The sequence below is a fragment of the Dryas octopetala genome, chromosome 8 (genome assembly GCF_963921425.1).
Source record: "Dryas octopetala chromosome 8, drDryOcto1.1, whole genome shotgun sequence".
NCBI lineage: Eukaryota > Viridiplantae > Streptophyta > Magnoliopsida > Rosales > Rosaceae > Dryas > Dryas octopetala.
The window spans coordinates 6,039,409-6,064,792 of NC_141373.1; the positions used below are offsets into that span (position 1 = coordinate 6,039,409).

Here is a 25,384-nt window from a genome sequence, read left to right on the forward strand (position 1 = left end):
ACCTTTTCGGAGGACTCATTTGAAATCAACGTTCTGCTGGAAGATTCCGAGGGATCAGCCCCTTCTGAGTCTGTGCCGCCCGCGAATCCAGCGGGTTCCCAGGAAGCTGGGCGTCCAACCAAGTCCCCGCTCACTCTCCCTATCCGTATCAACCAAATCAGGTAATAGGGGGTGATAGTGTGGAGGCCATCAAAAGCCGGCTATTAGGGCACGAAGGTAATTCAACCTTCGAGGCCTGCGAATTTGCCCGCATAGAGGCAGAAGACCTCTTTGAGACCAAAGTAGAGATTCTCACGGAAATGTCACGCCTCGACCCAGCAGGGCCTTGGTTGGAGCGTGGTGCTCGGGCGCTCGACACCCCCGAACATCTACGGGAGAGGAGTCTCTCGAGAGACTCTACACTATATTAAGCGATCTCAGAGAGGGCGGACGCCAGTCAGAGGCGTTCGAAAACTTAAAAAAAGTTGTAAATTGAGTTCCCACGCCACGTGAGATGCCAAAGGAACGAGGGAAGAGAGTTGGGACGGAGACGAATGCAAGCGTTACGAACGGTACGAACGAGTTGGAGAGCCTGTTGACGGTGACTTTGAGTGCTATTCCCGCTCCAGTGGAGATTGCTTGCTTTCTCTATGGGAAGCAGATATATATAAAGTGTGCAATGGGCGATCTTTATAAGTAGCCAGTCTTTACTTAACTCGACTCAAGCTTTACTTAGCCCAAGCAATGCCCAAAAGTCCCATGTCTTTCTTGGTTGGACCAGCCCAACCGGCGATTTCCGTCTTCCGGAGAGCAAGAACAAGTCTCTCTTCTTTTTTGGGGGGGCAGAGCAGTCAAAGAATGAACCAAACCAAATGATTGTTCTAGAATGGCTATTCCTCACAATTGCTCCTTGTGATGCAGCGGAACCGTGGCAATTAGGATTTCAAGACGCAGCAACACCTATGATGCAAGGAATAATGGACTTACATCACGATATCTTTTTCTTCCTCATTCTGATTTTGGTTTTCGTATCACGGATCTTGGTTCGCGCTTTATGGCATTTCCACTATAAAAAAAATCCAATCCCGCAAAGGATTGTTCATGGAACTACTATCGAGATTCTTCGGACCATATTCCTAGTATCATCCCGATGTTCATTGCTATACCATCATTTGCTCTGTTATACTCAATGGACGAGGTAGTAGTAGATCCAGCCATTACTATCAAAGCTATTGGACATCAATGGTATCGGACTTATGAGTATTCAGACTATAACAGTTCCGATGAACAGTCACTCACTTTGACAGTTATACGATTCCAGAAGATGATCTAGAATTGGGTCAATCGCGTTTATTAGAAGTGGACAATAGAGTGGTTGTACCAGCCAAAACTCATCTACGTATTATTGTAACACCTGCTGATGTACCTCATAGTTGGGCTGTACCTTCCTCAGGTGTCAAATGTGATGCTGTACCTGGTCGTTTAAATCAGATCTCTATTTCGGTACAACGGAAGGAGTTTACTATGGTCAGTGCAGTGAGATTTGTGGAACTAATCATGCCTTTACGCCTATCGTCGTAGAAGCTGTTCCTAGGAAAGATTATGGTTCTCGGGTATCCAATCAATTAATCCCCCAAACCGGGGAAGCTTAAGCGGAAATGAAAGAGTAGGGTGAGGGATAAGGGGGGAAGGCGCTGTACTATTGGGCAAGTAGCGTTTGTAGTCTCGGCTTTCTTGTAGCTTTGGGGATTTTTTAATGGGATTAAAAAAGGCTTCAAGCTCAAGTGCAAGCGGAGTAAACTTGTTCAGCCTTACTGCAAGTCTAAAGAAAGGGAGGGGCAAAGTCCACTCGCTATTAGCTCGCTTAAATCTCTTCACTCGTTTAGTAAACAGCGAGTGGAATGCATAAGCCCCTTTAGAGATAGGGCGAGTACTACGCGAGCTCGTAAGTAAAGTACGGAACGAGCCTTGTCTACGAAGCAGAGCGACCTCGTCTTGCTTGCTTCTGGCGAAGCTTCTAGCACTAGATAATAGGCATTATTGTATGGTAGGAATACTACTTTATAGGCCGACCACTACATAGGAGCGATAGCGAAGCCAAGCCGTATAAAGGCGAGCTGCCTTATAGCAATAGCAAACGGCCTACTTATAGCCCTCTATTTTCCCCTTTATTCGGGGCCTTACAAGCTCATGTGTCAATTCTTCGCATTTTAAACCAATTTCTAGTGACCAAGAAAGACCCAAATCAAAGAGCGGAATTCATTCAAACCTACTTTCATAAAATCATCAATCGTCAGATCTCGTGAATAAGGATTTCGTGGATGGATGGAAGGACCAGTTAAAAAGAAAAAATTTTATTCTATATACGAAATTACTTGGTTAGTATGGGAACCAACCTGGAAAACCGTAACAACTATGTCTCAGGCCAATGAGCTTTTAAAAGACATGTATTCTCAGCGGTGGAAGGGACCTTATAAGTCCATCTTTACGTGCCTTATGTTTGAGATGTCCGCTTATACCTTCTTGATGGGAATTTTACCCACTCGCAGGGTATACCTTGGTCTACAGGCATATTGTGGCCCGGACGAGAATAATAAAATATTCTCAGGGCTTGATCTTGACTTCTTTGAGTCGGCGATCGGTCCGAAGCTCCCGCACCATAGTCAACTAGGTGTGCCGCCAGTAGCCGGTCGATTAGGTCATATGATTTTCCCATTCGATCGTCTGATCCGAACTAAGTTCGTTTCGGGTTGATGTGGAAACTCTTTTATATGGCTGGCGACATGCAAAGGTCCTATGTTAAAGTCAAAGCTTTAGCACCTGGGCACCTAGATGATTATTCGTTTTGGATCTTTTGTGGAACCAAGGGTACGGATCGCTTATTATGGGCTTCAGGTATAACACAACCTAAGGACGGTATGAAAAACAAAGAAAGAAGTAGGAAAAAACGTTGTTAAAAACCGCTTGCTGTGCTCTTAAATTCTTCTTTTTTCATCCCCAGGAATATAGAGATTAAGGCTAGACATACAATCAGGAAGAAGGTTAGGCATAACGATCAGGCTATTGAACATCCTTTCCCTGTGGTCGTCTTAGTGGATAGCAAGTTCTGTTAATTCCTATCCCGATGTGAAACAGATATGGTAATAGAAGTTTCTCGTATCGATGAGTAGAGTATGGGAGCTACGATCAGGCTATTTCAGTAGTTTTAACCCTAAGAGCGTGTCTGTCCCTATGTTATTTCCTCTAAAGTGGAGTCATGTCTATAGACGATAGGATCTTACGCTCATGGGATAGGATTTGACTTCTTTTTTCGTATAGAAAGTATCTCACCCCTCTGTAATTCTTATCGAGTGAATGAGCTAATCCTGATCTTTCGGTGAGAACAAGCTCGACCATAGGGAGTTTACTTGCTCGACCATAAGGAGAGGGAGAGGAGTTTACTTGCTTAGTGCTTGCGCTAAGGAAGAGAAATCCTTCCTGGTAAGCCGAGAGGCGCTCGACCAAAAAAGAAAGATTGAAACAGCCAAGAACAACGCAAGCGGACAAAAGCTTTTGGATAGCAACCAAAGGAAACCGTTCGCAAGGCTAGCGCCCGAGGCCTGCAAGTTACCAAACAAGATGTTTGCCCATCGCCTTCACCGTCCTACTAATAAAAAGAGCTGGGGTGCTTATCGAATTGTTGCTTTGTCGCCCCGGGGGAATGAAATCCGGATCTCCTACCTTCAATCGTTTGGAAGGTGGGCTAGAAGGTAGGTATTACTACTGACAGGGTGTAAGCGGAGGAACAGAGGAAATAGCTTTGGGATACCTAACTACAAGAATAGGACATCCGGAACCGGGGACTTCAAAGCCGATTGCTGCGGAAGCGTCTACAACCGCCGGTAACATCTTCAGCATCTGTAGAAAGGGGAGGAAAGGAGACTGCGGAATAAGCGTTAGCAAGAAAAGGAAGTTCGCGCATTCGATCTTAGGGAGAGAGTATGTATACGACCTCTGCCACAACTCAACTAGCTAAGTTAGAGCCTTGAGAAAGCTCCATAAATAAGGGATCTTCAGTCCAAAGCCACGAAAAGTCTGCTAATAGAGTAGAGCTCATTTGTAGACAGAACGGTGGGTAACTTCTTCAAGAGGCGAGGTGTGTCTCTTTTCTTTATGCTGCTATGGGGGTACACTCAGACCTAGAAGAGAATACCTAGGGGGTTTAGTAGAGTCACAAACAGGATTTGAACCGTAAGACCTGAACTACCATTCTTCGATCGTGACTTTAACCCTAATATTCTATACGATATCTTAAATAATATAGAGTATAGATTATATAAAGTATATAGAATTTAGTGTATATATTATAGAGTATAAATAATATATTAATTTTATTTATTCATTATACTAATTTTATTTCATAGTATTTACCTTCAGCGCGCATTATATTCATCTTATATCACATGAAACTTACTATATAATTTGGTTTCTTCAATGTTTTTTTATCAATATAGTAGATAATATGTCAAATAAATATATAGTAAAGTTTCATTCAAAATTTCCGTATTTTGATAGTAATTTCCATCGTTTCCGTTTAATTTCTGTCGAAATTTAAAAATCTTCGAAATTTCAGTCGAAATTTTCATCGAAATTTCCATCGAAATTTTTTCAAAACCCGAAATTTTATTCCTTGGTGAGAGCTTGGGTTAGAAAACAAAGAATAGTTTTGTTTAGTTTTTTAAAGTACACTTGTAAAGTTGGGTCGGAGTCAATTAAATTATTTATTTAATAATTTTAATGTAGAGGTAGATCGTAGATGTAATAAAATCACAAACACTCTCTATGGCGAGAGGACTCTGAGCTAAGCAAGCTAGCTAAGAGCAAGACCAGCACAGATCTGAATCGCTACCTAGATCTTATAACTCAGCCTTTTCCGCTGCGTTTCCGTAGGTTACTCTCTGTTCCTTATCACATTACTGCTCCTTGCTTTGAATTTTCGGGCTTTTCATCCATCTCTTTGAATGCGATAGACTGATTTCATTCACAAATTTAGTTTCTTTATTGCTCACTCGATCTGAATTCATGTTCTTTATTGCTTAATCGATCTGGCGATTAGCTTATTGTGTGTCTGTTTTATGATTTCTTACTAATTTTGTGGCTGCTTGGATATGTGGGCTGGTCTTATTTGCACAAATCTTGAGCTATGCACGAATGTTTCAGTGGAATTTGATCAATTGCATCAAGTTTTTGATTAGTCAGGCTAAATTTCTCAATATGGTATTTGAAATGTAGAACCAAAATGGGTTATGGGTATGCTAGATATTTGTGAGAAACAATATTGCATTGAAATTTGAATTAGAAACTGGCAGTATGTATGTGTTTGAATTGATGTTTGGAGTGCTAATTGCATGTTTAATGTGCATGCTAAAAGAAAATTTTATACTATATATGATACTGTAGAGATTAAATATATAAACTGAACCCAAATTCATGGTGTTGGGGATACGCCGGTATAAATTTTGCCATTAAATTTATTTTAATGATAAGAAAAATGACAAAGTAATGGGATTCTATGCAAATGAGTTCCATTTAGATAAGCAGCTAACATCTTTTAGTCTTTTGCCCTGTTTTCAAAATATTGTAATGGTGTGTTAGCTTTTGTACCATGTGCACCCATCTAACAATTAAGAAGATGATTAGAGATTTTCTACTTTTACAGCATGGTATGAAATGCCATGAAGCCTGTTTTGGGTTTAAATACAAAAAAGATCCCTTTATGACTTTGTCATGCAGGTTGATCCAGTTTAATTGAATTATATGAAAAATTTGAGATCAATGAGTAGAAAGCATTTTGACACATGTTTCACAGAAGGCATTTGGAAACTCTGTTAATGAAATTTCTGTTTCAACTTATGCTAGTTTTTGCAGGCTCACTACTTATTATATATAATCATGTCGAGGAGGCCAGTAAATCCTGCTCGACGCCTTGGTGATGGTGTAAACATCCCATTTGTGAGTTCGGTGAATTCCAAAGCACGTTCATCACCTTTACTGTCTATAGGACTTGTGCTTGTGGTACTTTCTCTTACCTTTGTACTTCCATTTCCATCACACCTCATCTCTCCATACTTTTTCTTTAGGTTCAGAGCATAAACAGTAGATAATCCTAGCATAGCTGAAAAAACAATCCTCACATAATTGAGCACAGACAGATGACTAAAATGTGTTCTTCTTCCATCATTCTAATGAATTCTATTAGTGACACTGTCACTGAACATAATTACACAAACAGGTTTAGTTTCAATCTGAAAATACTGATTATTTTTGTTTAAAATTCAGGGTGCAATTCTTCTTATCTGCTATGCTTTTAGCGGGTCAGGTTAGTGATTGATTTTACAACTTAAATACTAGTGAGTAAAGAAGGTTTATGAAACATTTTATTTCCTTTTCATTTTCCTTTAGAAAAATCCAATAGCTCAATTGAGTTACTCTGTCGGAAAGCGACCAGACTTTTACTTCCTATATTCCATTTTGTTCTCAATTATAATGGTTTGCATGACAGGTGGACTGAGCAGTAACACTGTGATTAAAGTAGAAGGTATAGTTCATGATTCTTTCTTTTTTCTAGTCTCCATACCTCCAAAATATTTTTGTTATTGAATGCAATTTGCAAGTATATTGCACTAGGTGAGGGTCTCTCTTCATTGGATCATACATATAAGTAAAGGTTTTTCGAAGCTTATAAATATCTTAACCTTGTATTTATAAATTAGTACGTGTGGTTTATTAACATGGGATGTTAGGATTCCATATTGTCTGTCATATATTTCTGAGAGCACATCTCCGAACTTTTATATCTTTATTCGCCTATTATGAGTGGGTCTATCACCAATTTTGTGGTATGGAAGATAGCATAGCTTAGATTCTGTCATCAGTGGGTGTATTGGTGTTTGGTTCTAGAAGTATAAGGCTATGTATAATTAATCTGTTAAAAAAGTTCAGACAAATTGAGTTCTCAATTTCCATTGTTTTAAACCATGTAAATGTTATGCGCTAGAAACTCTTTTCTGTGAGTGATTGTTAGCTCTCTGAAATTGTAGCTTGTACTCTCAGCATGCAGATTTTGTCAGGTAAATATACTTTCTTACTGTTTGAAAATCTATAATATGTAGATGCAGGTGGTGTCTCATGTACATCTGAAGTTCAGAGCGCAATACCTATACTAAAGAAAGCATATGGTGATAGCATGCATAAGGTGTTGCATGTGGGCCCTGACACCTGTTCAGTGGTATCTAAATTATTAAAAGAGGAGGATACTGAAGCCTGGGGTGTGGAACCATACGACTTGGAAGATGCTGATGCAAATTGCAAGAGTCTCGTCAGCAAAGGCATTGTGCGGGCTGCTGATATAAAGTTCCCTCTGCCATACAGGGCAAAATCATTTTCTCTCGTGATAGTATCAGATGCATTAGATTACTTGTCTCCGAAGTACCTCAACAGAACTCTTCCAGAGTTGGCAAGGGTATCTGCTGATGGTGTTGTCATATTTACAGGTAAAAGTTTCTCTTTGAACTTATATTCTTTCACTGAAATTTATGTGCCCAAAAACATCGCTCCTATAACAAAACTACACTTGAAAAATGGAAATCAGGTTGGACACATGTGAAAATTGTTCAAAGTTGCATGTACCAATGAATTTGTTGCTCTAGGGCTCACTTATGAATGCTTAGAATATGCTTTGAGGGAAACCTTCTATTAATAGCTAGTTGATTTGAGTCTAACTGCAAGGGGCAAATCAACTCCGACACCTGTGTGAAGTTTCACTCACACTGTCTTACATGAGATTTAAGGGTGGTGTTTTACTGATGGTGCACCTCTTTTCACAATTGGTTACCAGAAGCCAATACTTTTAACTAAAATGGGGAGGACACACGCACACACACTGTAACATAGACCAAAATCTAAATATAATCTTTTAGTTATGTCCTTGATTGATTATACTAATCATACATGAAAGTAACTAATCTCTTGAAATTTTCATGTACTTGTCATCTCCGTTTGTAGGTTATCCAGGTCAGCATAGAGCTAGAGTTACAGAGCTATCCAAATTTGGCCGTCCAGTAAGTGATTAAAGTTCTATAATATTACAAATTTTCGTCATTGATGACAATTGATTCTCAGTTTTCATTGGCTTGCTTTTGTTGTATGGTTGTGGCAAGTCTAACTTCCTAATTCCTGTTATATAACTTTACAAAGTTAAATTTAGATGATGACACAATGATTTTCTTTTGAAGGCCAAATTGCGAAGCTCATCTTGGTGGATAAGGTATTTTGTCCAAACTAGCATAGAAGAAAATGAAGCAGCTTCAAAGAAGTTTGAACAGGCGGCAACAAAGAGATCTTATAAGCCCGCCTGCCAAATTTTCCACCTCAAGTCGTACCACTAAGAATCACAGCATTGTATCTTCACTCTATCAACCTGTAGGTGAAAAGAATGACTACAAGCGATCTTCAGCGCCCAAAAGGGTAAGTTTATATTTTTTAGAAATACAGAGCCTCATTGTGTGCTCCAGTTATGAGACAAGATCTTCTGGTTATTCTGTGTTTTGGGGAAGTGAGTTCGTAAGAATTGGCTTTCATCATCACTATGTATTCTTTTAAATTATGTATTTTTCTCCCCAGCATTGCTGCTTCTTGTTGTTGCAGTGATAGGTTTGTTAGTATCCCAGATCTACTATTGTTTATTATATTTATAAAACAAAATTAATTATATCTTCTTAGTGATTAATTTTAATTAAAGATGCATTTTATTCCTGTATGGATGTCATCTTGTGTTTCTTACTTAAGTGGATTGAAGGAGCGGATGCTGGCCCTGGGAGTTATCCCAGAGACCAGTATGGGTTAAGTTAAAAACCAATGATCTTGAAGGTCCATGCTTTTGTTAATCCATCATTGGCCATATGTAATCCTTGTTGATGATATTGCGTTGGCATTATCCACGAAAAATAAAATAGTTCTGTGCTGCCATTTTATCATTTCAAAATATGCATCTAAAACAGAATTGTTTCCGGTGGCAGCACAAACCTGTGGAGGGGATGAACCCCTCTCATTAAAATTACTTGTCAGTTGTCACACAAAAGTAAATATTTGCTCGAACAAGTTGTATATTTAAAACACCCACTATTTCGTTCAACTGTTTAAGAAAAGGTTAATCATGGTATACTGTTTTAAGAAACTTTTTAATTTATCAAATTTTAAAGAAATTATAGGATTTTTCTTAATAGTGTCTTTTGGAGGAAGGAGAATTCCATCTTGAAAATTCTCTGACAATGTGAAAAAAGAAATACCAAAATAAACTTTGTCAATCGTTGTAGAAGAATGCCGCGTTAGAGGTACTATTATATAGGGGTGGACATAACCCGATACAATCCGACCAACCCAACCAAAATGGGTTGGGTTGGTTCAGTTTCTAACACCCAATTTAGAGAGGTCGGTTTATAACCCGACCAACCCGACCTCAAATGGGTTGGTTAGCGGGTTGACGTTCCAAATAACCGATCAAACCCGACCCAACTCGACCTAAAAATTTAAAAAAATTAAATTAAATATTCACATGTCTAGTTTCTCATCTCACATTGTTTAGAATGGTCAAAGGCTCAAAGCAATGAGAACTTATCTCACCTTCCCTAGTTTCATGGCATATGTTTTTTAATATTATAATAAATTAATATTAATCTTTCACATGGCTTTATTCTTTAATATATTAATATTAATGTTTCACATATATGGCTTTCTTGTTTTACATGTGACTGTAATTGTTCCACTGTAAAAGCAGACATGTACTGAATTTGATTCATGTGTAGAAAATAGAGACATTAATTTTATAACTTAAAGGGAGTTTCATTCATTTATAATTTGGGTCTAAATTTTAATTGTATTTTGAGACATGCCCAAACCGATCAAACCGACCAACCCAACTCGACTTTAATTGGTTTGGTTTGGTTCGGTTGTTTCACCTTCATTGAGTTGGTTTGGTTTGAAAAATCACTAACCCGAAGGCATTGGTTTGGTCTACGATTTGGGGGCTAAACCGAACCAAACCGACTCGTGTCCATCCCTACTATTATATGTCTCAATCTTATAAATTCGAACGGATATGAATTTTTCAAATTTATTTAATATTGTGCCTATTTGGCTATTTTACACTTTATATATTAATAACACGTAAGAAATTGACATGTTATTTATCACATATTGATAACAAATTTAAAAAATAAGGCCATTATCATAATTACAAATTACTCCACTTTCATCCTACATATTCTCTCTTTATTACCTTAATCCAAAAAAAAAAAAAATCTATTACTCTATTCTCGCTCTATTACTATATAATTTTTATTTTTCTCAAAAATGCCATATAAGCTGTAGTTAGGCTAATATGCGCAGTGTCATCTACGACAGTGCAGCATGGCGGTAAGAGACCACCAAAACCAGACAAGGAAAGTCCCTCTCTTCCTCCCTCTTCTCTCCCTCCTCTGCTTCGTCGCCATCTTCTTCGTTCTCTCTTCCGTTCGAAAGACCTCTGTTCCTTCACAGCCTCACAAAACCCTCGAGTTCCGAAAGACCGATCGACCCGACCCGAGGGACCCGGACGGGTCCTGCGAGTATTCCGATGGAAACTGGATCTACCACCCGAATGCGTCGCCCAGGTACGACAACACGTGCAAGGAGATCTTCAAGGGTTGGAATTGCATTTCCAAATCCAACGCTCGGGAGCTCATCAAGTGGAGGTGGAAGCCTAAGGGTTGTGATCTCCCGCCGTTCGATCCGGTTCTGTTTCTGAAGATGTACAGAGACACCAGCATTGGTACTCTCTCTCTCTCTCTCTCTCACACACACACACACACACAGAATGATGTAAAGTTATTGTCTGTTTGGTTGCTGAGAAAGCGTGGGAAAGACCTTACATTTTAAGCTAAAGTTTAATAACCAATAATGAAAGTAACCTCTTTTAGTTGCCTGGAACACTTTTTAGGAAGAAGATAAAGAAATTGAAATCCTGAATTCGAAATTTTAACTGACTTGGCTGAGTGCAAGCCTTTGTTTTCTTAGCTACTTATTTTCTAATTGACTTAGTTGAGTAGAGGTTTTAGCTTCCTTGGACACCTAATAATCAACATTTGGTACTTAGTTTGATTATACCTAGTGTTGCTTGTTTTTGAAGTTGCAGTATAAGCATAAATTTCGTATCAAATATGATAAGGTAACATGATTTGAAGGAATTTGTGGTTCGGTTATTTTGAATCCTGTGTTGTATGCAAGGCCTTATGAATGTCCTACAGTGCAGGGTTTGTTGGTGATTCCTTGAACCGGAATATGTTTGTTTCGCTTTTCTGTTCTTTGAAACGCGTGTCAAGTGAAGTAAAGAAATGGCGACCAGCTGGTGCTGATCGTGGGTATACTTTTCTTCAGTATAATGTTACCCTTACCTATCATCGAACAAATCTTTTGGCACATTATGGTAGGTAAGCTATGTTTGCAGTTATGTGTACTGCTTTTAATAGATGGGAAACTGAATTATATCTTGCACATGTTAAGCTCCAATATTCATTTGTTGTTTGTATGCTTAGGCTTGCTTTGCTTCGGTTTGATGCAGGTGGTCAGCCAATGCCAATGGTGGCGTGCTGGAATCTCTTGGATATAAAGAGGGTTATAGAGTCGATGTTGACATTCCAGCCAACACATGGGAAGAAGCTCCAAGTTTTCATGACATTCTGATCTTAAACACAGGGCACTGGTACCTATTTGCCTTCTAATATGCTATTGCTTTATAATGATTCTTCTGAATGTTGAAAATGCATTTGTTACTCGATAAATATTAGTTCTTTTACTATAGATATGTACATATCATATCAATTTTAAACTTATGAATTTTTGAAAATTCTTTGCAAGATTAGTAACCTGGAATTGACTATCACTATATGCAATCTATTTATATCAATGGCGAGTGAGAAGATTCTTGATGCAAGAAAGCATATAAGTACAACAGAAAAGATCAACAAACTCACAATCTTCCTTGGAGCTTGTTGATTTTCCCATGAAACTACTAGGAACCAAAGTTTCTATGATCTTGTTGATTCTCCAAGTGAATACCAAGAACAATAGGAATAGAGAAGAACAAAACTCTATTAATCAACCAAATCTGTCTTCAAGAGGCCATAAATCAGCCATTGAGATAGGCTAAAAGTCCTTATGTACAGAAGTACAAGGTAACAGAAAACTGCTAAAATAAGTACCAAAAATAGAAAAATTTAAAATTGAATTGAATATGAAATAAATTAGGAAATTTCTGCGCGTGCCGCATTAATTTTTCTTACTGTTCATTTGATCTTTTGGTTCTTACTTCTTATAAACAGGTGGTGGGCTCCTTCAAAGTTTGACCCTGTAAAGTCACCCTTGCTTTTCTTTGAAAAGGGTCAGCCTGTGGTTCCTCCAGTACCTCCTCATGTTGGCCTTGACATAGTTATGAAACACATGGTATAATAATTTTTAAGATGAAAGCTTTAGTGTTCTTTGAATAAGTTGACGTATTCTAGTGGTCATGTTCTTAATAGATGTGTCCTTTGCAGGTAATGTTTGTTGAGAACAAGATGCAGCCTGGTGCAATCAAATTTTTTCGTACTCAATCACCTCGGCATTTTGAAGGGGGTGACTGGAACCAAGGTGGTTCTTGTAACCGGGAAAAGCCTTTATTTCCAAAGCAGGTGAGTTGCATGATATTTATGAGTCGATTGAATTTTATGCTTAGTTAATTGACATCCAAATACAAACCCTTCTATGCCCTTCGTGTCGTTTCAATTTCTTTTAGGTAACATCAATGCGAATGTTGAAGTCATGGTTGTCTTTTCAGGTTGAAGAACTCTTCTCATTGAACAACAATGGAACAAATGTGGAGGCACGCCTGGTGAATCAACACGTCTACAAGGCCCTTAAAGGCTCAAGTTTCCGTATTTTGGACATAACCCACATGAGTGAGTTCAGAGCAGATGCCCATCCATCCACAACTGGTGGAAAGAAGCACAATGATTGCATGCACTGGTGTTTACCAGGACTAACAGATACTTGGAATGACTTGTTCATAGAGCAGCTAAGTAATATTAAATTTAGAAGTCAATAAATTATTTCCATGCTGTAGTTTTTCATTTTTTCTTGTCCTCGATGCCAGACTGTATGATAGCATAACATGATATAAAATTATAAACTGTCTGGCAACATAGTTTCACTCGTAAGTATATAAAAGAAGCTATGTGATGTGATTTTGTATGAGTTTAATGCATGACCTTTTAGCTTTTGTCAATGGACTCATTCCAATATTGAGGAAGAAAATTAAGTTATAGAATCCAATCTTCATTTAAATTAGATTTTCGGTCCTTTTCTTTTCTTTTTGGGGGTTTGAGGCCAAAGAAGATGGAATCACCATCAGAAGTTGATTAGCAAAGTATGCAAATTCTAGTAAATGACATTCCGACTATCAAATTTGCTGAAAGGAGAGTTTTAGAATTTGATACACTCTATCAAACATCAATACAATGAGGAAGAGAAGCTCAATAGACCTCCAGGGTCCATCCTTTGTTGTCCTCAAGACGACCTGTTTGGATTCCTGTTAGAGTTTCATACAGTTTCTGAGATACAGCTCCTTCTCCTGTTTTGTATTCAAACCTGCAATACCGTGACAATATCCCCAAATTAAAAACCACAAAAGTCTTAAAATCTATATACTTTTTTTTTTATTAAATAAAAAAATCCCAAGGAAAATGTGTTTTTTTTTTTTAAAAATAAATCCAAGAAAATGGTTTAATAGAGAGTAGTAGGTACCTTTTACCGTGATAAGTTACAGCACCAATGGGGTTGACAACAACGGCAGTTCCTGTGCAGAAGGTTTCATCAGCTTCAAGCAAATCCTCCACTGGGATTACACGCTCCTCCACCTGATTCACAAAATGGAACAACAAGTTCTCTAATCTAATTTGTTATGTAAAACTTATAAAATTTCGGCTTATTGGCAATCATGTTAAACTATTAGAATGTGATCCAACAGTTAGTTTTATATTCTTAAACTCTCACATGTGGGTCTCTCTCTACCACTAGAGCTCAACATGTGGAGTTCAACTTATGTTGGGAGGAATGAGGATGCAATTGCAGGGACTCAAATTTTGAATCTCTTGATACCATGATAAATTTGGTTGGTTTACCGTTATTTCAAAAAATTTAAGATGTTAAGATCTAGACCAACAATTGAATTATATTCTAAACATGTTCCAAAATGCAACAAGCCAATTAAAATTCACTGATTGTCTTATCATGACTGAAGAGTAATGACCATCACCTGGTAACCAAAATCAAGGGCAATGTCAATGATGCTTTTGCGAGTAATCCCGGGCAGAACAGTTCCATGTATTACTGGAGTTGAAATAACATTACCCTACAACAAAAATATAGTCATTTATTAATTTATTGTCTGAAATAGTTATTCCCATATTTAAGTTTCTTATGTTTTGGATTTTCATTGGTACTAATACCTTTACAATGAAAATATTACATGATGAAATCTCCTCAACATTTTTTCCAGTTACAGAATCCAGGAATAAGACATCAGAGAACCCTTTGGCCCTTGCTTGCTTCTGTGCTAGGTAAATCTGAAAACAAAAGCAGCCTCATCTTGTGTTAAACTTAAAGATCAGCAGCAATCTAGTCATTAAGTCTACATGGTCATTAATTAGATAACATTCTTCTCAATTAATGTTGGTTATTATATATATATATATATATAATTTGTCATCAGAAAATTAAACTCAAAATAAAATAATTATCATGTAGTTATGCTTACAGGTGAGTAATTGGTGATAGACTTCACACCTCCAGTTCCACCAGGAGTGGCTCGATGGAGTTTATCCTCAACATACAAGTTGAGGGCTTCCCGACCCTATCACATGCATAACAAATACAAAACTAAGTGTACCCTTCTGTGGTTTTGCCTCCTTAGATATATGGAAATAACTTGCCTATCCCTGTTATTGGGGATGCGGCATCACATAGAGAGAGAGTGAGAGAGAGATGATGCCACATCCCCAATAATGGGGATAGGCAAGTCCCTCTCTAGATATATAAGGTAACCGAGTATGCTAGAAAGACTACATTTTCATATTACGTCAGCTCAATGCGACATGTAAAAACATGGTAGCATTACTTGATCCACAAAAAGTCACAAGATCTTTTAAGTAGCATCACTTGTCCGCTTCTTTCATATGCATCATTACCAAACAAATTAGCCGTATTGTATATGGGACAATGTTATTGACACTCTATTTTAGCTTTATGCACTCTAAACTATTGTGCGTAAAATCTTTATAAAATATTCCTTTTAGAGTGCAAGAGGCTGAATGAGGAGTGTCAATAGCATCACTCTTTATATCTTGTTGATACTGTTTTAATGATTTAGTTAGTTTCCCTTTACTCATCACCTTGTGATAATGACCAACTGGAGAAGCAAATGTTAGGAATGTGTACTCTGGAGCAGGCCCCAAGCCAAGAATGGGTCCAGTTCCCATGAGCAATGGCCTAAGATACAATGCTCCTTTCCCTGCAGGTGGTACCTATACATATATGTGTATATATATATATATATATACACACACACAATCAAGAAACAGATTTCAGCATTCACAAGTTTCATGAATCTTTGGGAGTAGGGTGGGTGCAAACAGCATTATATATATACATATGTACCCAACGTTTATTGGCAAGGACTGTTTGTTTTGCAGCATCAACAAACTGGTCAGTAGATGGGCATGGCATGCACAGCCTCTCTGCTCCCATCTTCATTCGTTGAGCATTTTGTTCTGGCCGAAACAGCACAATACGACCATCTTCTGTCCTGTTTGCCTTAAGACCTTCGAGTAATCCCTGATAATTCTGATGCTATGTTAGACAATCACCGGACCTAAGACCTAAGAAACATAAGCTGATCGATAAGGCCAGAAATGGGATAAAAGTTTATATCAAACTAGCTTACGCGGCTGACCTGTCCATAACTTAAGACTCCGGCAGATGGGCTGAGCTCGATATTTCCATAGGGAGTGAGAACTCCTTGTGAAAATTTGTCTCCGTTGGAACATTTCATGAAGTACATGTAATCGGTTGGAATTAGTCCAAATCCAAGTCCATCCCAGTTGACAATATCATCAGCACTATACTTTTCATCTACATCATGACTGCATTTTCATATAGAAAGAAAGATCTTAGCTCATCAGACAAATCTAGAAAAGGTGAATAAAAAAGTGAGGTATATATAGTGTGTCCGGATTCCCAATCTACCAAAAAAATATTTACGAAAGTACATAAATATTTATAGGAAAAACTTCTTAGATGGGATCTTGTCTAACAATGTAGCGTTTGAACACTGTGACACATCACGTTGGACATGATCCCGTTGTTTAATATTATCATGAAAATCATATTAAATAAGTGGTAAACATAGAATTAAGAATCAGTTCTAGATTAATTACCTGTGGAGGATAGATGCAGAGGTTGTTTGCAAAGCTGCAAATTTAAGTCTGCAAATTCATGTGGAATAAGGCCTTAATAACAAGCTGCTGTATATATATATCAACTATAAAAGGATCTAGAGAGAGAGAGAGAGAGAGAGAGAGAGAGAGAGAGAGATCAATAGGGGCCTGACCTGGAATGTAGCTCACCCCATTTCAGAGAAAAATGTGTCTTCCCAAGTACAAGTTTTAGTTGCAGAATTCTTTCAGCGCTGGATTTAAAGGAGAAGAGCCCCATTTTCTGTCAATTGATCTTTTCTTCTTGAGTCTCTGTTATGAAATCTTTGGAGAGATTGAAACTAACAGGAGCTGAACTTTCCCAAAAGGAGCTAGATCCAAGTAGTGGAGCAAAATCACGCCACAATTCAGTGGGACGTTACTTTGAATCAGCTGGAAGCAAGCATGCACGAAATTATATTGAATTTTTTCTCTTTTGCAATGACATCTGTTAACCATTCATTGTTTGAGTTTTCTTTTTCATTATTTGAGTGCATGCTGCAACGTGTTTGATTATGTGATTAACGTTTGGGTTAACCCACCACTAAGTAAAAAAAGGAGAGATTATGTTTGTCAATTGCAGATCAGGGTTTAGAAAGGTAAGTGGTTAAGGAGGAATCTAATTGTGCCACATACCTTACTCTTGGTCTTGTCAAGCAGATGGGGATATGGACATTCATGCATCAAACTCTAATCAAACTCTTGTCACCCTCTTGCAGTCTTGCTATATATCCTCTGCTTGTTGCGTGTCAAACTCTAATCAACAAGGACTGCTGAATGGGGATGTCACCTCAACCATGATCCATCCACATTAATTTATAGAGAGACATCAATTTTGCTGGCTTTTTGGGCTCTCCTTGATTAGACTTGGGTTGTGCTATATATTGTTGAAAGTTGAAACCTCCCCCTCCTCATTATAGTTGAATATAACTTTCTGCAAAATTTGAACAAAAAATTAATAGAAAAACACACATAACTTTGCCTACAAAAGTCCACTTCGATTCTAATAGTAATCTTCAACCAAGCCGACCTAGCACTCACTACAAGTAAGCAGCACATCTATAGTAGGTTATTAATTAAGCATCCTATACTAGGCTACTAAGCACATTGATAATAGGTTAGTAAACTAGCATATCGTTAGTATAGGAGAAATTATTGTGTATATCCGATATACTACGGCTTGTCCTATTATAGAGTAGTGCCCACTAACTTATTATAGATGTGAATGCTGACCTGCTATAGAATAGTTACTAACCTCATGAATTATAGGGTTAGGTAAAGAAAGGGTAGCAATTAGCAGGTAATTAATTTAGATGGGAAGCAATTTCTATGATGCTGTGATCACTGGAATTATAGTACCCTTGGTTGGTGAGGTTGAAATCACATTTTTACCCTACAACAGATAGATGTATCATAAATCTAAGAACTCAAAGAATTACTTATAACAAGAAAATATGTATGCTTCCCAAAAAATAATTCTATTATAAGAGTATAGGGACAGCTCATTTACTTATTGGAACCACTTCTGGGCTCTGCATTTTGTTCACAAGGAAAGGTAGCCCAACTCACCTCTGGCAATTTCTGATGAGAAAGGCATTTATGAAGAATGTGTATTCAAGGGCTGGCCCAATACGGTATTGGCAATACCCAGAACAGGCCCACTTCCTATAAGCAGAGGCCTATTATATCGTGGTCTTGTTTGCACTTTGCAACATATATTTACAGAGATTTGGTGAAAAGAATTTTGCTGCATATTGTGTTGCATACTTGCATCTCTCTTAGAGATGATATCTAATATAATCAATTAAGATGATCTAATAGTTTTATTCGAGTCCAATATATTCTTCTTGAACAAACTGTTTGTACAATTTCAACTGGATCATATCTCTAATAAAAATAAGAGCCACATATGTGAAGCCCACATAAGTGGGTTCTACTTATATTAGAGAGATGTCTGTGCCAACTATTATGTTCAAAGACAGGCCTCAAACTCACGATTATTCTCAATTGAAATTTACATAGGTAGAATAGAAATAGGCCATCTCCTCAAAGGTGACTGCTACGTCTTTGCCTATTCTCATATGAAATAGCGTTTCATGACACCCATTAATTATGGATAGCCAATTGAGAAATTATTTTGTATGTGATGATCATATGTGATCTCCCTCTCATAGTAGATATGTAGGATTACTTTTATATGATGAGACCCACATATATATTGTGCGAGAAAATTCGATCACATGATTCGCATACAACCATAACATTGAAAAATTAGTCATTTTTCTTTCAAAGAGGATTATTGATCATTGAGGGATATCAAAAGCTTTAAAAGCAAATTACTGATTTTGCGGTCAATTTGCTCCGCAAAAGATTAGCCGCTGATATCGTAGCTCTCAACGTCACTTTCCCCTAAGTTTCAACTCCATAATTGATAAAAAAACGGATGGTCAAGAGGGGATCTTGCTTCTATGCCTTTACCTTTAGAGGGTGTGCTGTTGCATGCCTTTCATAAAATCATGTGCATTAAATTCTTTCATAAAATCATGTGCATTAAAACAATTTAATGGTCTAAAATATGCCACATCATCTCTCTTTCAACATTATAAAAAAAAAAACTAAAAAAATAATAAATAAATAAAATAAAACCCAAGCCCCTCCCTCTCCCGTTGCAGCACCTATTGGATTGTTTTAATGCACGTGATTTTATGAAAGGCATGCAATAGCACACCCTCTAAAGTAGAGGAGCAAGATCCGTGAAGGGGAATCCCGGTCAAGTTGCAAGAAAGTGGCCATGATTTCCGAATTTTCCTCTACTTGCAAAGTAAGCATGGTTTTGAATTGTTGCCATCCAAAATTTGTATCTTCATTTAGAAATATGTATGCATGTGTAAAGGGTTAGACAATCACTAAAACTAAAAAATATGAACGGTTAAAAATAGAATAAGTAATGTATTTTAAGCTAACGTATCTTTTTAAGTACAACCTCATCTTACATATGGATGCAGCAGCAAATACAGGTAGTGTAAGTACAGGTCTGCCCTAGAAATTAACAAATAAGTGTGGAAAGAGAGTTGGATTATATCAGACAATCATTGTACCTCGGTTTATCAAGCTAATACTTCTGAATTTTGTAACTTTGTCTAGCATTTTTCCTCTAGCTTCTTTTTCCCAGTGATGTTTTGATGCTGTCATCTTAATTATTTGCTCCTAATTAACAAGGTCATACATTTGGGTTTGAATTACTACCATCCAAAATCTGTATCTTTGTATTTTGGAATAATAATGTATGAGACAAAGTACCTTCTCCATTTCGTGACTTTGTCTGACATTCTTATGCATAACCACCGGACACATAATGATAAAAAATATATAACAAATCGCATATATATTATACACCACAATGATCTATCAAATTATATATATAGACAAACTAATCTGCTAGATGGCATTAGATAAATATAAATAAATCTGTCGAAATCAAAATAGCCATAATATCTTGGTTTCCAATTCACTAATATAGATTTGATTTGCACTAAAGAATTTGATCCATTAAATTAATCTGATGCATTATGTGGTCAGAATACGTAGAACCAAAATATAATTTATATAAATCAAACAGTATAATATAAGACAATAGTGCAAAACTAATAAAGAAAAAAACAAGAACAAATTTGATTGAAAATTTTTCTTGAAACTAAAACTTCATTCATGCGTTGTTACATCACACCTTTGGACAAGAAATATAACTAGCTCAAACAAAATTTGCACAAAAGTGCACATGATATCACAGGACAATTGTCACACCTTTGCCGTAATTTACTAATCTTAAGCCAATCAAGACAAGTTAAAGCCCCAAATCTTTTGCTAGAAATCCTCTCTTAAGGCTAAAACCATCCCAGCTAGGCCTAGATAGATTTCTAGGTCTTATTTCCACCTTTTAAAATTGGTTCCATTAATTGGTTCTATGTTGGCAAAGTTAAAAAACAGATACTGCAGAAAAGTGAAAACCAAGTTTAATGACCTTGAAATCGAAAACCAACCAAAAATCCCATATTTTCCTTAAAACTATCATTGAGTCTCACATTTGGGCAGAGAACACAAAGAAAAGAAAGAAACCATATAACCAATCTCGACACAACATGTCTGTCATCATAAAACTTTCAACACCTTTAGGCAGTAGCAAAGATTTATAAAGGAAATACATGTTTTGTCTTAACTGTAATATGCTAATTATATTCTTAATCAAGTAAATGTTTAAACCTCCTTTGAGAGAACCATTTATTTAATTAAGAATAAATTACAATCTGATCTTTATTCTTTAATCTAGAAATTTTAATAAAATTATTAATTTGGTAAAACAAATTATTAGATTTCTAGAATTGTTCTAAGATCACATAATTTGCCTTGTGTTACAAAACTTTATTTTGAACCTAAAAACGTATCTGATAGATTGCTGAAACTTAAAGACAATAATCTAGCATATGAAATTCAGTCAACAACCGAAATCTATTAGAGATTGTAAAGCAAGAATCACATATATTAATATTGCACATATAGAACTAAGGCAGCAAGATTCCCATAATCGAAAAGTAATATCACAGTTCCAATATTATGCATATCAATTCCATATAATCAAAAGTTCTAGCAATTCAAAACTAATATAATATTAAGTTCAAATATTTACTTTACGCAGCAGTAAGACATTTTTCAAGTATATATATGCATGTTAGATTAATCATAAGGAATAACTAGATGATTTCATAATGTTTGTGTGATGGTTCTAATACCAAATGTTAGATATATACCACAAGCATCAAGAAACCAATCTACAGTCAAGAAAAGACTAAACCAATACAGACAGAAAAACACATACAAGAAGCCATCGATAAGCACAGCTAGTCTTCTCCTCTCTGAAGTCTTCCTTAATACCAGCTCAATATGGGACTGAGTTCTTGTGCAAAAGCGTGACTATGAGAGCAGGCCAGGACTAGTTCCTTTTATATGTGATGGTTAGATAAGAGTCCTCCCATAAAGGTGCAACTCATGCCTCTTATCTAAACATACACAGCTGTCAAAGAACACCTTAACCATGTCCAATAAGGATTCAATTACCTTACTAATCAGGCCCTTTATGCTTATTGAATTAAAATAAAAAACCAATAAGGATATCCGGATTGACTTAATATTGTTCTTTCTTGGACTGTAAGTTGTGGAGTCTTGTAGAATCCTAATCCATTAATGATAAGTTCATTAGGAAATCTTACATCAAACTCTAATCAAACTCTTGTCACCCTCTTGCAGTCTTGCTATATATCCTCTGCTTGTTGCGTGTCAAACTCTAATCAACAAGGACTGCTGAATGGGGATGTCACCTCATCCATGATCCATCCACATTAATTTATAGAGAGACATCAATTTTGCTGGCTTTTTGGGCTCTCCTTGATTAGACTTGGGTTGTGCTATATATTGTTGAAAGTTGAAACCTCCCCCTCCTCATTATAGTTGATTATAACTTTCTGCAAAATTTGAACAGCAAATTAATAGAAAAACACACATAACTTTGCCTACAAAAGTCCACTTCGATCCTAATAGTAATCTTCAACCAAGCCGACCTAGCACTCACTACAAGTAAGCAGCACATCTATAGTAGGTTATTAATTAAGCATCCTATACTAGGCTACTAAGCACATCGATAATAGGTTAGTAAACTAGCATATCGTTAGTATAGAAGAATTATTGTGTATATCCGATATACTACGGCTTATCTTATTATAGAGTAGTGCCCACTAACTTATTATAGATGTGAATGCTGAACTGCTATAGAATAGTTACTAACCTCATGAATTATAGGGTTAGGTAAAGAAAGGGTAGCAATTAGCAGGTAATTAATTTAGATGGGAAGCAATTTCTATGATGCTGTGATCACTGGAATTATTGTACCCTTGGTTGGTGAGGTTGAAATCACATTTTTACCCTACAACAGATAGATGTATCATAAATCTAAGAACTCAAAGAATTACTTATAACAAGAAAATATGTATGCTTCCCAAAAAATAATTCTATTATAAGAGTATAGGGACAGCTCAGTTACTTATTGGAACCACTTCTGGGCTCTTCATTTTGTTCACAAGGAAAGGTAGCCCAACTCACCTCTAGCAATTTCTAATGGGAAAGGCATTTATGAAGAATGTGTATTCAAGGGCTGGCTGGCCCAATACGGTATTGGCAATACCCAGAACGGGCCCACTTCCTATAAGCAGAGGCCTATTATTTTTCTTTCAAAGAGGATTATCGATCATTGAGGGATATCAAAAGCTTTAAAAGCAAATTACTGATTTTGCGGTCAATTTGCTCCGCAAAAGATTAGCCGCTGATATCGTAGCTCTCAACATCACTTTCCCCTAAGTTTCAACTCCATAATTGATAAAAAACGGATGGTCAAGAGGGGATCTTGCTTCTCTGCCTTTACCTTTAGAGGGTGTGCTCTTGCATGCCTTTCATAAAATCATGTGCATTAAATTCTTTCATAAAATCATGTGCATTAAAACAATTTAATGGTCTAAGATATGCCACATCATCTCTCTTTCAACATAAAAAAAAAAAAAAAAAAACTTAAAAAATAATAAATAAATAAAATAAAACCCAAGCCCCACCCTCTCCCGTTGCAGCAACTATTGGATTGTTTTAATGCAAATGATTTTATGAAAGGCATGCAATAGCACACCCTCTAAAGTAGAGGAGCAAGATCCATGAAGGGGAATCCAGGTCAAGTTGCAAGAAAGTGGCCATGATTTCCGAATTTTCCTCTACTTGCAAAGTAAGCATGGTTTTGAATTGTTGCCATCCAAAATTTGTATCTTCGTTTAGAAATATGTATGCATGTGTAAACGGTTAGACAATCACTAAAACCTAAAAATGTGAACGATTAAAAATAGAATAAGTAATGTATTTTAAGCTAACGTATCTTTTTAAGTACAACCTCATCTTGTATATGGATGCAGCAGCAAATACAGGTAGTGTAAATACAGGTCTGCCCTAGAAATTAACAAATAAGTGTGAAAAGAGAGTTGGATTATATCAGACAATCATTGTACCTCGGTTTATCAAGCTAATACTTCTGAATTTTGTAACTTTGTCTAGCATTTTTCCTCTAGCTTCTTTTTCCCAGTGATGTTTTGATGCTGTCATCTTAATTATTTGCTCCTAAGTCCTAATTAAAAAGGTCATACATTTGGGTTTGAATTACTACCATCCAAAATCTGTATCTTTGTGTTTTGGAATAATAATGTCTGAGACAAAGTACCTTCTCAATTTTGTGACTTTGTCTGACATTCTTCTCCTTCTTTTTTTACCCAATGCTTTTCTTTAATGCTGCTATGTTATTAGCTACCAGCCTACCAACAAGGTACGTCATACAGATGCAGAGAACGAATATGCTCACTGGGTACTAAAAGTCACAGCCGGATCTGTGAAAGCAGGCCGGTTCTGACTTTTGGAAGGTCGAAGGCAAAAATCTAAATTAAGCCCCTAATTTAGTTATAAAGAAACAAAATTATTAATAATAATTTCAAATTAGCTATGATAAATTGACAAAAGAAAAATAGCAACAACATCACACTCTCTCTATTAGCTTCAATAAAATTCAACTATCCAATTTAGTTAACACAACAATTTTTTAATTCATTGTCATCTAATTCAGTTAACTTCTTTAAATTAAACAAGAACTCAAAAGTATCTTCATATATTTTTAACTGTTTAAATTTATTATTTAATGAAGTAAGAACATTATCGCTAAGGGGGAAGCCGTAAAGATTGTATCGCTGTAAAGTTTCCTCTTTCTTTGAGAAAAGAGAAGGATGAAAGGCTAGACGTAAGTTTAAAGTTTCTAGATTTTTGTTTTTTGAAATCTGAATCACATTAATTGAATTAATTGATTATTAAAATTGGGCCTCCGTGTAGTTCTTTCTACTGACATTGAATTCGGCCATTTGGGCCTCTGTAGGCAAGTAGGCTTATAGCTTTGTTTTTTTTTTTTTTTTACAGCAAAAATTTGTTTTTAAATATATATATATATATTAACATATATATATAATATAAAAAAATTTTGTGTACCTCCCTTGAAGATGGGCCCTAGGCGGTCGCACTGTGTCCCTCTTTAGGGCCGGCACTGTGTGAAAGTGTGAAATGTGGTGCCAAAAGTCACTAACAAAATCCATTACCCCCTTAGACAGACTCAATTGGGTCAGTGCCTTAATCCAATTAGCACAAGTACATGATTATTGGCTTTTGTCCTAAACAACTAAGAAAGTGACATGATGAATTCACATGGACTTACTGTTATAAGCGTGACTTTGGATATATCATATGGAATTCTTCAACCTTCCACGCTTCTCTCTAATCTTTGGCATGTGTTTCGGTTGCAAAATTACAAAACATACCTTTGGGACGGCAGTGCATTAAACAATAAATACTACCATCCATATTGGGACTAATTATATCTTAATCTTTATGGTTGTATATTAGATTGGTGACAATACAATACTTGGCCTCTGCATCTGTACGTGAAAGTTACAAAGGGTGTATATATAGTACTATATACGGTCCACCTTCTACTAATCATGTTAATTAATTGGTTATACGTTAGTAAGTAGCAAGCAGTTTATTGGGTTTCGTCCTTAATTTCCCTCTAATCATGTTAGTGTGATATTGTCAAAAACTTAATCACAGAGTGCAAATCTTCCATGTCCATTTTTCTTCTTGTCTACTTTCTATTCCAACCTATTTTAATGACATATACTGTGCTCTTTTGATCTTGAGATTTCATC

General features: G+C 36.6%; 3 protein-coding genes across 6 annotated transcripts; 2 read left to right on the forward strand and 1 right to left on the reverse strand.

Annotated features, from left to right (window-relative positions):
• The first annotated feature begins 4,762 nt into the window (after positions 1–4,762).
• LOC147276498 (putative pectin methylesterase CGR2) lies at positions 4,763–8,730 on the forward strand. Of its 4 annotated transcripts, none has more exons than XM_086254640.1 (7): positions 4,763–4,908; positions 5,878–6,033; positions 6,298–6,337; positions 6,521–6,556; positions 7,131–7,511; positions 8,023–8,078; positions 8,253–8,730. In XM_086254640.1, exons 2-7 carry the CDS (start codon positions 5,911–5,913, stop codon positions 8,403–8,405), a joined length of 789 nt encoding a protein of 262 aa, XP_086110766.1. In that variant the 5' UTR covers positions 4,763–4,908; positions 5,878–5,910; the 3' UTR covers positions 8,406–8,730. The 4 variants fall into 4 exon arrangements, with proteins under 4 accessions (XP_086110766.1, XP_086110768.1, XP_086110765.1 ...); XM_086254642.1 differs by having other exon boundaries at positions 5,887–6,033; XM_086254639.1 differs by having other exon boundaries at positions 4,763–4,904.
• Positions 8,731–10,339: 1,609 nt separating this feature from the next.
• Positions 10,340–13,309, forward strand: TBL13 (TRICHOME BIREFRINGENCE-LIKE 13). The gene is made up of 6 exons (XM_086254736.1): positions 10,340–10,825; positions 11,306–11,483; positions 11,615–11,755; positions 12,375–12,495; positions 12,588–12,722; positions 12,869–13,309. The coding sequence occupies exons 1-6, from the start codon at positions 10,426–10,428 to the stop codon at positions 13,133–13,135; spliced, it is 1,242 nt and encodes a 413-aa protein (XP_086110862.1). The 5' UTR covers positions 10,340–10,425; the 3' UTR covers positions 13,136–13,309.
• A 112-nt stretch (positions 13,310–13,421) lies between these two features.
• LOC147276500 (branched-chain-amino-acid aminotransferase 6-like) lies at positions 13,422–21,534 on the reverse strand. Its single transcript, XM_086253144.1, has 12 exons — positions 21,433–21,534; positions 17,196–17,493; positions 16,697–16,952; positions 16,524–16,571; positions 16,040–16,229; positions 15,745–15,921; positions 15,480–15,611; positions 14,846–14,941; positions 14,538–14,654; positions 14,345–14,440; positions 13,834–13,946; positions 13,422–13,677 (listed from the first exon to the last, which is right to left on the reverse strand). Exons 3-12 carry the CDS (start codon positions 16,798–16,800, stop codon positions 13,563–13,565), a joined length of 1,188 nt encoding a protein of 395 aa, XP_086109270.1. The 5' UTR covers positions 16,801–16,952; positions 17,196–17,493; positions 21,433–21,534; the 3' UTR covers positions 13,422–13,562.
• Positions 21,535–25,384: the final 3,850 nt, after the last annotated feature.

Bases quoted from the DNA above. Each gene is read 5' to 3' on its own strand.
- LOC147276500 (XM_086253144.1), bottom strand. From the start codon at position 16,800: ATGGGGCTCTTCTCCTTTAAATCCAGCGCTGAAAGAATTCTGCAACTA. The intron at 14,655-14,845 runs GTAAGCATAACT...TTTTGTTTTCAG, and splicing joins CTATCACCAATTACTCACCT to ATTTACCTAGCACAGAAGCA. The intron at 13,678-13,833 runs GTACCTACTACT...ACGGTATTGCAG, and splicing joins GTAACTTATCACGGTAAAAG to GTTTGAATACAAAACAGGAG.
- LOC147276498 (XM_086254640.1), top strand. From the start codon at position 5,911: ATGTCGAGGAGGCCAGTAAATCCTGCTCGACGCCTTGGTGATGGTGTA. The intron at 6,557-7,130 runs GTATAGTTCATG...TATAATATGTAG, and splicing joins CACTGTGATTAAAGTAGAAG to ATGCAGGTGGTGTCTCATGT. The intron at 7,512-8,022 runs GTAAAAGTTTCT...CTCCGTTTGTAG, and splicing joins TGGTGTTGTCATATTTACAG to GTTATCCAGGTCAGCATAGA.
- TBL13 (XM_086254736.1), top strand. From the start codon at position 10,426: ATGGCGGTAAGAGACCACCAAAACCAGACAAGGAAAGTCCCTCTCTTC. The intron at 10,826-11,305 runs GTACTCTCTCTC...CCTACAGTGCAG, and splicing joins GTACAGAGACACCAGCATTG to GGTTTGTTGGTGATTCCTTG. The intron at 12,496-12,587 runs GTATAATAATTT...TGTCCTTTGCAG, and splicing joins ACATAGTTATGAAACACATG to GTAATGTTTGTTGAGAACAA.